The sequence below is a fragment of the Saccostrea echinata genome, unplaced genomic scaffold (assembly GCF_033153115.1).
Source record: "Saccostrea echinata isolate AGI-Se365-2 ecotype Australia unplaced genomic scaffold, CSIRO_AGI_Sech_v1 ptg000004l, whole genome shotgun sequence".
NCBI lineage: Eukaryota > Metazoa > Mollusca > Bivalvia > Ostreida > Ostreidae > Saccostrea > Saccostrea echinata.
Genome location: NW_026889753.1, coordinates 1550194 through 1562150, shown reverse-complemented (window position 1 = coordinate 1562150; position 11957 = coordinate 1550194). Strand labels below are relative to the sequence as shown.

The 11957-nt window shown below is 34.3% G+C and overlaps 1 protein-coding gene across 1 annotated transcript; it reads left to right on the top strand.

Moving 5' to 3' along the window:
• Window positions 1–242: 242 nt before the first annotated feature.
• On the top strand, window positions 243–11137 carry LOC133178963 (F-box/WD repeat-containing protein 5-like). Its single transcript, XM_061313621.1, has 8 exons — window positions 243–261; window positions 1433–1583; window positions 4530–4779; window positions 5483–5657; window positions 6125–6264; window positions 6769–7766; window positions 8602–8814; window positions 9246–11137. The coding sequence occupies exons 2-8, from the start codon at window positions 1471–1473 to the stop codon at window positions 9475–9477; spliced, it is 2121 nt and encodes a 706-aa protein (XP_061169605.1). The 5' UTR covers window positions 243–261; window positions 1433–1470; the 3' UTR covers window positions 9478–11137.
• The last annotated feature ends 820 nt before the right edge of the window (window positions 11138–11957 follow it).

Here is an 11957-nt window from a genome sequence, read left to right as displayed (position 1 = left end):
ATTTGCCACATTTGATACAGATTCAAGTTTGCTCTTTTGGAACTATTTTGAGGCACATTTGGGTGGTAATTTTTTTTTTTCATAAGAAATTATTTAAAATCTTCCTGAAGAGAAGTATAAAACGTGACTGTGGTGAGCGTTGTTGCCCATGGGTCGTTTGTTTTTATATGACATCGGGTTCGGTATACATGATACACACTGCAAACCTGTCAAATTCTTGACTACCTAGTACCGTTAAATTGCGTTTGTCTTTTAAGCCAGGTAATAATAATCAACCAGCAAAACGTTTGCATTGTTTGATAAAAAGGGTATGCATAGTTAAAGTACACTTAATGCTGTTTCCTAGAGTCTGTTGACAAGCTCTTTTATCGATGAACTAATTTTTCTGATGTTACATCACGTAGTATACAAAAGATTTATTTAAACATGTCATTTCCCCCAAAAATTAAGACAGTTTTTGCATGCAATTAGCGGAATTTGTCAAATATTTTTTTTACATTTTGGAATGTTGGCATCTATACTTGAAGATGCGGTCACTTTTCATGTGTAAGAATTTCATTAATCAAGATGCCTTGAACGGTACAGCTGCTATAGAATTGTTTATAGCAGTTTTGAGACAGTTAATTATCATGATGATATATAATATCCCAAATGGAATATAAATTTACTGTGGTAAAAAAAGGGGGGATTACATTCAGGGACCTTGTTCATAAACTTATTGGAAGTCAATTCATATATGATGAAAAATTTTAGTCCCTTTCAGTAAATTAAATTGTTTAAAGATGTTGTCTAACCCAGAATGTTGTCTTATCCAGGCAATTTCTATGGAACAAGTGATGTCTGGATTAGAAGACTTTTACTCTACATAGGTGACATGTCCCTGTTATATACATGTCTTTATGTTTTGTTATGTCAGAATGCAACAACTTTTGGTAAGAAAGCACCAGCTGTACACTTTGTGACTTTGATCCCTAAGAAGTTTTGAATCTTTTGTGGGATCATTTTCAAAAATAGTAGCAATACAGAAAAACGTTGTTAACCAAAAAAAAAAAAAAAAGACTTCAGAAGTTGTTGCTTAATTTTTAGATATTTTTATGGGGACTTACAATATGTAATGCCCAGATAGGCTATTATATCCCATTTTGGCAATTTGAGCTACTAGAGAGAATTGCATCTTAATTATCAATGTTTTTTCAGAATGAAATTTGATATGTTCTTTAGGTTTTCTTTTTAAACTTTAAAAGGTTTTATTCATTTCACTCAAAGATTTCATATTTATAATATTTAAGTTACAATATTGGCAGAGATGTTTCCTGAGTTCTTTATGAATGAAAGTGTATCTTCAAAAAAAAATTTCTGTATTCATTTCCTACAAACCATTATTAAATGTTTAATTGACATACTAAAAAAAATCTACCTCTTTCTTTTTTAGATGTAGTTTTGGATTCATTCATACACATAATTTTGGGTATGGAGGTTGAGGAGGAGACCACTCTGTGGGACTTACTCCCAGATGATGTCATTCTGCATATTTTGTCATTTATGACACCATTTTCGGTGGTCAGGATGTCAGGAACTTGCAGGTATATTGTACATATTAAATTATATTGTACAAATATTATATACCATTCATAGTGAGTTCCACATGTGTTAAACTCTTGAAAACTATCCTTACACAGCCATTCCTGTCATCCTGACTTGGACTAAATCACAAGTGAGATAAGGCTATGTGTAGACATTTCTGCGCAAATGATCTAATAAAATGCATGAGATATCTACTATACAGAAAAAGTTTAAATTCATTTCCTTATACATACTTGGTACCCATGACATGTTTTGGCCAGAATACATTATGACATCATATATTGACGTCATTGTTCTTTTCTACTCAAGGTAATAAAGCACATAAACAAAAAAGGGCATGTCCTACTAAATTTTACATGAATAGTGCATAATGCTAAGAAGAATATTTTTAAGATTAATAAAATTGCTGCACAATATTCTACTGTTTTTCTCATTTGATTATTATACTTTGAGGAAATTTTTAGCCTACATGGACTATGCATTCTTTTATGCATTATGCATTGATTTCATAATGTGTATTGGCTATAACGTCATGAGTACCAAATATGTATTAGAAAATAAGTGTTATTCTTCTATGTATAAAATTTATAGCCCTTATGCATTTTAATTACCGGTAATCAATTTGTATATTTACATAGACTTTTATCTCACTTGCGATATCCTTACCACACTGCCATTGAACATTGAGCAGGCCATTGTAATTAGTTATACCTGCTGTAAAACAAGGTTTATGTACAGAAATTACACTTAGAATGAATTCATGCTTACAGGGAAGCAATTTTCATTCCCTGTAGTTTGTAAAACATATAATGAACTTAACAGATATAACAAATTAGGTTTATATTGAACTGAAATTGTTTGTCATTAGCACTTTGGTATACTTTTTACTGTTATTTGTAAATGTTTAGCATAGGGATTGCTTAGGTCAGTATTGTTCTTATGTCCACTTGTGGCAGTTTTTAGCTCACCTGAGCCGAAGGCTCAAGTGAGCTTTTCTGATCAAAATTTGTCCGTTGTCTGTCATCGTCGTCGGCGTCGTTGTTGTCGTAAACTTTTCACATTTTCATCTTCTTCTCCAGAACTACTGGGCCAATTTCAATCAAACTTGGCACAAAGTATCCTTGGGTGAAGGGGTTTCAAGTTTGTTCAAATGAAGGGCCACGCCCTCCTCCAAGGGGAGATAATTACGAAATAGCAAAAAATTAATGGCATTATTGAAAAATCTTCTTCTCAAGAACCAGTGGGCCAGGAAAGATGAAACTCATGTGGAATTATTGTCAGGTAGTGTAGATTCAAGTTTGTTCAAATCATGACCCCCGGGGATAGAGTGGGGCCACAATGGACGATCAAAGTTTTACATAGGAATATATAGGAAAAATCTTCAAAAATCTTCTTCTCAAGAACAGCAAAGCTATGATTGGTCATATTTATTTGGAAGCATCCACAGGTGGTGTAGATTCAAGTTTGTACAAATCATGACCCCCGGGGTAGGGTGGGGCCACATTGGACGACCAAAGTTTTACATAGGTCTGGAATATATAGGAAAAATCTTCAAAAATCTTCTTCTCAAGAACAGCAAAGCTATGATTGGTCATATTTATATGGAAGCATCCTCAGGTGGTGTAGATTCAAGTTTGTTCAAATCATGACCCCCGGAGGTAGGGTGGGGCCACAATGGACGATCAATGTTTAACATAGGTATACATAGGAAAAATCTTCAAAAATCTTCTTCTCAAGAACAGCAAAGCTATGATTGGTCATATTTATTTGGAAGCATCCTCATATAGTGTAGATTCAAGTTTGTACAAATCTTGACCCCCGGGGATAGGGTGGGTCCACAATGGATGATCAAAGTTTTACATAGGAATATATAGGAAAAATCTTCAAAAATCTTCTTCTCAAGAACAGCAAAGCTATGATTGGTCATATTTATTTGGAAGCATCCTCAGGTGGTGTAGATTCAAGTTTGTTCAAATCATGATCCCCGGGGGTTGGGTGGGGCCACATTGGATGATCAAAGTTTTACATAGGAATATATAGGAAAAATCTTCAAAAATCTTTTTCTCAAGAACAGCAAAGCTATGATTGGTCATATTTATATGGAAGCATCCTCAGGTGTAGTAGATTCAAGTTTGTTCAAATCATGACCCCCGGGGGTAGGGCGGGGCCACAATGAATGATCAAAGTTTTACATAGGAATATATAGGAAAAATCTTTAAAAATCTCAAGAACAGCAGAGCCACGGTTTGTCATATTTATACGGAAGCATCCTCATATAGTGTAGATTCAAGTTTGTTCAAATCATGACCCCCCCCCCCCCACTCCCTTTTTAGGGGTAGGTTGGGACCACTTATGCATTTAAGCTTTTCAATACTAAACTGATTTTTCCTTTTTTCCTAGCCACAGTGCTCAGGTGAGCGATGTGGCCCTTGGGCCTCTTGTTTTTTTACCGTTAGCAGGTATTTGAACAAGATTTCTTCTTTCAAATTTGATATTTTTTTGTAGTGTGTGGGAGGGGGATGGGGAGGGTTCATGTTCAAACTAGGCTAAATTGTGTGAAAAGCAATTACTTGTTTCAAGGTAGACTTAATGAATAAAATAGAATGGCATTTATATGTACATTTATAATTTAATGTTGAATCTGCTGAATAGAGAAAAAAATAAAGGACATGATTTTTATTGATGCAATAAATATTCCATTTACAGACCCTTTTAACCCACAAGTGTAAAAGTTTATTTGATTTACACACATTAAACAAAATCAACTCTGATGATGGGTCAGATGTAGGCATAGTAATGCAATGAGTGAAAAAGGGGGGGGGGGCTGGAGAACTTGGAGAAAATGTACATGTTCATCCAAATGACTTAGCAATTTCTCATAATTAATTCTTGATTCTTATTGATTCTTAAATTTATCTATTGTGATGTACATGTCTGTGTTTCAGGAGAATGAATGAAATTGCATTTGATGAACAGTTATGGAAGGCACTCTTTCACCAGTATTATCATATACCAAAGGACATTGGGATTGCTCCTGGTAAAACTTCATGGTTTCAAGAGTTTAAAAGACTGTACTACCATACTCCAGAGGTCAAGGGCACAGTCATCAAGCAGCACACTGACCAAGTCCTCCATGTCAGCTTCTCTCACAATGGCAAGATGTTTGCCACTTGTTCAAAGGATGGTTTCATTAAGGTAAAATTTTGTGAAGTATGGACTTGTTGGTTTGCTATGTTATGTGGAAAATTCTAGGGCTTGGACAGTGAATTCAAGCTTTGTCATTTGATGGTATATGTTGCTATGCTTAGATAGTATACTTTACAAGTGTAAATTATCACAGGGTTAAAAATTTGTAGGATATACATACCAAAAAGTGACTTTATGAGGGACATATTTTCATGTTTTTTTATGTTTTTCATGTTTTTCTGTATTTTTCTTTAATCATAATAAAATAAATTTGGTGATATGCAGTCCTTGGATAGAATTTTGTCGAGGACATAGTTTCACTGAACATCTTATCTACAGTCTGTATATATTTAAATGAAACTTAATCTCCCAGAAGTACTATATGTGTACATGTACGTCAGAAAGCAGGCTTCATATATGTAGCTTTGGTGTGGACAATGATTAGCTAATTCATAAGAATTAAGAAGTCATTAATGAATACAATACATGGAGCAGATGTGTGTAGTGCTAATTCATGATTACGCCAACCACTCCATACCCAATGTTTGCACTAAATTTTGAATGCATCAATTTAATATGCATCGTACATGTACAGTATTTCAGCTTCCATATTTTGTGTTGTGAGCTCATAAACATTTAATTTAATGATTTAACTTAAGGATAAAATTTTTAAACAAATCTATGATTGTTACTTACTAATGTTTCTCTGTAGGTATGGAATGCAGCCTACCCTATACAGCTCAGGGACAAGTATGACATGAGAACACTGACCTGGAAGTACACACAATTCTCACAGTTCAATAAAAATGACACCCTCCTTCTGGTGTCAGGGGTTCACTTTGGGAGTCAAAGCACCTCCGGAGAAATAGCTGTTTTCAATCTAGAAGGTAAATGTGCCATTCCCTCTATTCTCATTTTTTTATCACTTTATATGACAAAGGTTTTGTCGAATATAAATTTTGTTGGAGGTACACCAGTACGGTTTTCCACAGTGGTGAATGTCCACTAGGATTAAAGATGGAAGGGATACACAATATTATCAGTGTACCAGAGTCTAAAGTACTGGTGTTATAATGTCATTATAGATTTAGAATATAATTGATTTTTTGGTTCAAACTTTTGAATTACAATAACCAGAATTAAAAAAAAGGTTGTAAAACAACAGCATCCTAGCATCCAAACATGCCTTATTAAAGAAAAATTATGGATATTCATTTTAAATCATAGTAAAATTGTATGTAAATACATCATGAAATTATCCTGATATATTTTGGAAAAAATTGTGAAATATTGTGATACAAATTTTTTTATGATACCCATCCCTAAAAGATAGTAATTATTTATTTTATTTCAGGAGAATTTTTACTGCAGGCTAGAGTTATAAATAAGCCTTATGATGTGTTTGGGACTTGGTATAATTACAATTATTTGCTCTCTGGAAATCTGCATATAACTGGGCAGCTCCAATCATGTTCTTCAATTATTCTCAATAAGGTGAGAAATGATGTGTGGCATTCAAGATAATAGAAGTGAAAAAATATATCAAAGGGTTTTCTGTAATTTTTTGTATATTAAGTAGTTAAGAAAATGATCTGTAATGTTATAGCTAGAAGTAAAAATGGAATATGTTGAATCTTAGAATAGATACAGAATGCTCCACTTTTAATTTTCTCTGGTACCATATAAAATAATTTGTATGTAACATTTAGTTATATTTTAGCTTAAGTACTTTATGTACAAATGTAATTAGGACTCGACTTTGCAGACACCCTGTAGTTATCTGTAGTTATCAGTCTGTCTGTCAATCTGTCTGTCTGTCCAATATCACTTGATTCTGTAGTAAAGGATTATATTGTAGAAATCCCTTTATCAAAATGAGCAAGATAACTGTCTTATTTTAAAAGAATGACTCTTGCAGGTCTCCTAAAAAAAAAAAATTAAAAAAAATTTAAGTGAATGAGTATAAAGATGCCTGTTGTTTATGCTCTACTATTTCAGGGATTTCAAGATATAGAATCAGAGCATGAGTCCGTGGTGATGGGACTCTATCGTTTTGAAAATCAAAATGCAAGTTCTATTAGAACATTGCTTGTAGCAGAGTGCTTAACAGACACAGAAGGTGAGATAAAGTGTAACTGTGATACCAATAAATACTCCACAGACTTCGACACTTCCACAGAAAATCTGCAGAGTGCTAAGCCATCAACTGCAAAGGATAAACAATCAAAAAAGGTAGTTGACAATGTCTATAAGAAGGTTCAGCAGGTAACAGTATATGAGGGTGGAGCATTAAGAGAGAAAATGATTGAAGTGGACCCAGAAGACAAAATTTCTCACGAAATTAATAGTACAATAACATACAGTCAAGCTTATCGAGATGCAGAAGAGGACATTGCTTCTGCAAACAATGACATGGAAGCAAATGCTGATGTTGAAGGTTGCAGTGGTGCTACTGGGACATCGGCAGATCTGGAAATGAGGTCAGTTAATTCAGACCTATTGGTGAAAAGTATGGAGGGAGCCTGTTCAGTGTGTAGGCGTTATAGCTGTGAGGATAACTGTTATAAAGGGATGTACGCCGGTGGCTCTGTGTATGGCTACCCTCTTCAATCTAATATTCTGTTCAGTCAGGATCGCTCTCATGTGATCGAAGGTCAGGATCCTTTTCCTAAGGATAAGACTGCTCGATATAATGGAAAAAAGAATATGTCTTCCTCTAGCAAACAATCAAGTTTAGAAAATCCGTCTAGTCAGCAAAAGTGTCAATTTCCTGATAAGTATTTAATTTTTACTCGAGGATCAGAGACTTTCACTCCACACCAGATAGGAATAAAACGAATGAAGTCATTGGAGAGAGTCATAGGTGACCGAGTACAGGTGATGCCAAACGTGGAGGAAAACCTACATGGAATAGACCGAGAGGGCTATGATGATGTAGACCACGTCATTGATCTTCATGGTCACATCATAGGCTTGTGTCTATCGCCGGATGACAGGTGAGTACAAGTATTTCTGTCGAGAAGTGCAAGTTGATAACCATCATTTTGAGATCTCGCCATACTGCTGTTCCTATATACCAACCAATTCATTATCACTTAACAGAGTAAAAACTCAAATGTATTCATTACTCACAACGAAAGTACTTAGTATCCTTGGGTTAGAGGGTCTTGAGTAATCCTGAACAGAGATTCTGGGTGAAAAGTCAAAACTGCTCTCTGTCCCCGATTTCTTGACTTGAGAGTATTTATTTTCCTTTCTTTGATCTGAACTGGTTTATATTTTTCTATCAGAGAGTATCTAAGCATGTAAAGAAAATGCAGTAATCGTCAACAAATATCTTTACTCAAAGGTCTGATAAGTACTAGTATTTAATTTTCACTTGAGGATGAGTGACCTTCACTCTGTATCAGAATGGGATCCTAGTCAGAAGTGTGTTTCTACATTTGACCTAGTGTAATTTTAAAATACTTCACTCTTAGGATGTTATTAAATGCACAATGACATAGACTCAATCAGGACTGAGCTCTATGTACATTCCTTGTCTTTGATATGTATTCTCTCCATATGTTTCAGTATGGTTTTTAAGTGTTCTTTAGTAAAGAACATGAATTAAATGATATGAAGTATTTGTCTTTTACTCACAGAGTTTGACATCTAGGTACACAGTTTACAACCTGACCTAGTATATAGTGTATATATGTAAATAAATCAATGCTTACAGTATGGCCAGGGTGAAATTGGTTATGAACATACACATGAACAGACAAATGGACAAACCAAACACAATATATTGGTTTCAAACTTGATTAATATACCACAAATTCTCCACAGGTACCTGTATGTGAACTGCAGACAGTGGCCAAAGAACTACACCATAGAAAACCCTTTCTACCCTCCTCCTATTGCTCAGGAGATAGACATCCATGTCATTGACCTGATGAAAATGAAGAAAGTAGGCAAAATGTACAGATCGCATAAGGCTTATACACCTAATGATGAGTGCTTCTTTATTTTTCTGGATGTTTCCAATGAATATGTAGCCAGGTAAGGCAAATTTGATGAGGAAAACCAGCGATATCGAAATAATCTTTGATAGGAGGCTTTACATACATGAAGATTTGGGAGAATCTGCTTCTTCTAATAAAATTGAATGTTTATTAAATGCTCAACTAAAATTCAGTCTAAATATCTATCTAAATAGAAGAATGAAATATGCATGACAAAATTTCTAGATCCTATTATTCTAAATAGTTGGCATCTTATTATTGAAGTTCAGTTCACATTTAATATCCATTTGAAACTGCACACACTTCTTTTGTGACAGAGGCCATTGAGCACTTAAACAGAAATTGAAATGTTGATTCAGATCATGACATGATTTGAGGAACTAGACTTTGAACTTCATGTTGCTTGTGATTTCACAATGAAATTAAGTAAATGTAATGTTGGATGTTCTGTTATTTCATGTTTTTCAGTGGAGCTGAAGATCAGCATGGCTACATTTGGGATCGTCACTACGGAATCTGCCTACATAAATTCCCTCACACTGATGTGGTCAATAGTGTTGCATTCAACCCTCGTGACCCAGAAATGCTGGTGACGGCCAGTGATGACCACTCCATTGTTGTGTGGCAGTCAAAAAACAGGGAAAGACAAATTAGGAGACAGGGGTTTAAAGGAAAGAATGGCATGTGTTCTAACAGCTGAAACTGCAATTACAATTGATCATTCTCACGGAGTAAAGGAAGGCTTTCATTAGCAGTCATATTTTACAAGATGCAAATTATTTTTACAATTTCACTTGTATTATTAATTTATTATATCTTTTAAAACTGATATGGTATGTAAATTTGAGTATTTTTGACAATGTGATTTACAATGCAAGTTTAAAATGTGATTGATGGGGTATGTTAAAAAATGACTTTCTAAAGTAAGTGAAACATAGTATATATATGCTTATGGTGAAGTCCCAGGGATGACCAATAGTTCATAATATATTTTAAAACTACAGGGATTAAAGATCAATTTGGTATGAGCATGAATTCATTATCATGTAAGCATGTTTACTGTAACCACGTTTGACTATGTTTGAATAACCATGATTTTTGTTGTGCCAAATATTAGAGGCTCAGTTCATGAATTGTCAGTCATCTTTCTTTAATATCCAATAATATGTACAAATATACTTTCAATATTTATGGATTTATTTCTAAATTCATTTAACTGCTAGTTATTGGCAAATTTTGACTTTTTATGCAAAATAGAGTTATCCTTATATTTAACATAAATCTCAAGAATTGCAGGGCCATGATAAGTCATATTACCGGTATTATGTAGGTATTCTTAGGTAGAGCAGATTTCAGTTTCTTCAGAACATGGCCCCCTTGGATAGGGTAGGGCTGCAATAGGGGATAATAGTTTTAAATATATGCAAGGAATGAAGGAAAAAATCTAAAGACAACTTGGCTGTGTTAAATAAAATGACATGGAAGCATTCCCATGCTGAGTGGATTCAAATTTGGTTATCGTGTAGAGCTAGGATGGGGCCAATGTGGGCTCAAAAATTTTCATGGAAAATAAATTTTAAAAAAGTCATATAAAAATCTGATGAAGAGCAGCGGACCCAAGATTACTAAGGTGAGGCTCTTTTAGGGATTTGATGAGAGGAGATGACATGGTCACTAAAAATACATTTAATTGGTGAAATTACTGGAAATGCTACTTCTACAGTTATTATTTGATTTCCCCAGAAAAAAGTACAAACACGTATGTATCCAAAAAAAAAAAAAGAGAAAAAAAGAAGACTAACACAATCTGGAAATGTTTATTCAAGAACAACGTTTCTCTTGCACCAAATTCAGACAAGTCTTATCACAGATTTAATTCTGGTGTTTGACTTTCTGTTCATTATCTTATCCATGTGTATCACTAGTGTAAAAACAATGTAAAGTGATAATTTATCCAGGCAAAATACATATGTTTAACACATCTAAACGGTAAAAAATTTCTGCAATGAATTGTCAATGAGGAATTAAAAGATCATTTACAAGAAAAATGAACAAGCTTGGGGTTTTTTAAGGTCTTTAACTCATAAGCAATATTAACTTCTGCATTTGTGGCTCCAAGTGTGTTTTTTTTTAACCCATTATTTCTTAGTTTGATATTTACCTCATAAATGAAGATTACTCTTTGTTCTCTATGGGATTTTGTGATGTATTTGTTAATGTAATTTTAAAAGCAAATCTGTGCAATCAATTAATTTTAAAAGGCATGCATTCAGTTATTGATATATTTTATAAAATAAGGCTTTGGGTGTGAATGTTTGAATAACAAATATTAAATGAAGAATTAAAGCTTTGAACTCCTAGGATTATTTTCTTTCTGATTTTATTTGATTAATATAAAAAAGTTGCTTAACAAGAAGACCATGGGCAAGAGCCCTCACACAAGCCACACAGCAGCATATATCAAATGTTATCTCAAATTCTATACTTGACAGAACAAATGGTAATAAACTTGATACTGTGAGCAAGCTCAAAAAATGATGCCCCTTCTGCAGTTTGTTTTAATTGCTGCATACAATGTTTCTCCATTCAAATTCAGGAGTGACAGGAATTATATAATTTTTCTGCCAGTGACCCTGAACTTGTCCAAATGACCTTGAGTTAATGACACACCAAGTCATAAGTAATGTTTGTGTCAAGTATGAGTTTCCAATTTTTAGGTCACCTGAGTCACTCAGGTGACCTATTGCTATCTGTTTTTGTCCGTCGTCGTGCGTCGTCCGTCGTGCGTTAACTTTTGAACATTTTTAACTTCTTCTCTAGAACCGCTCAACCAATTTCAACCAAATTTGGTATATAGCATCTATGGGTGAAGGGGAACAAAAATTGTGAATTTCATGGTCCCTGCCCCCCCCGGGGCCTGAGGGGTGGTGCTAAAACCACCAAAAATAATGCAATCTTTAAAAATCTTCTTCTTTACTCCCGGACATGAAGCAGTCAAACTGTTGGCATCATTGTAATAAGCATTGAGCCCTCTACCAAAATTGTGAAATTCATGGCCCCAGGGTTAGGGGTTCTGGCCCCAGGGTGGGGCTATATAGATCATATAGTGAAAGTGCATAAATTCTTTGAAAATCTTCTTCTCTGCTCCTGGGTATTAAATAAAGTAACTAAGTACATAGT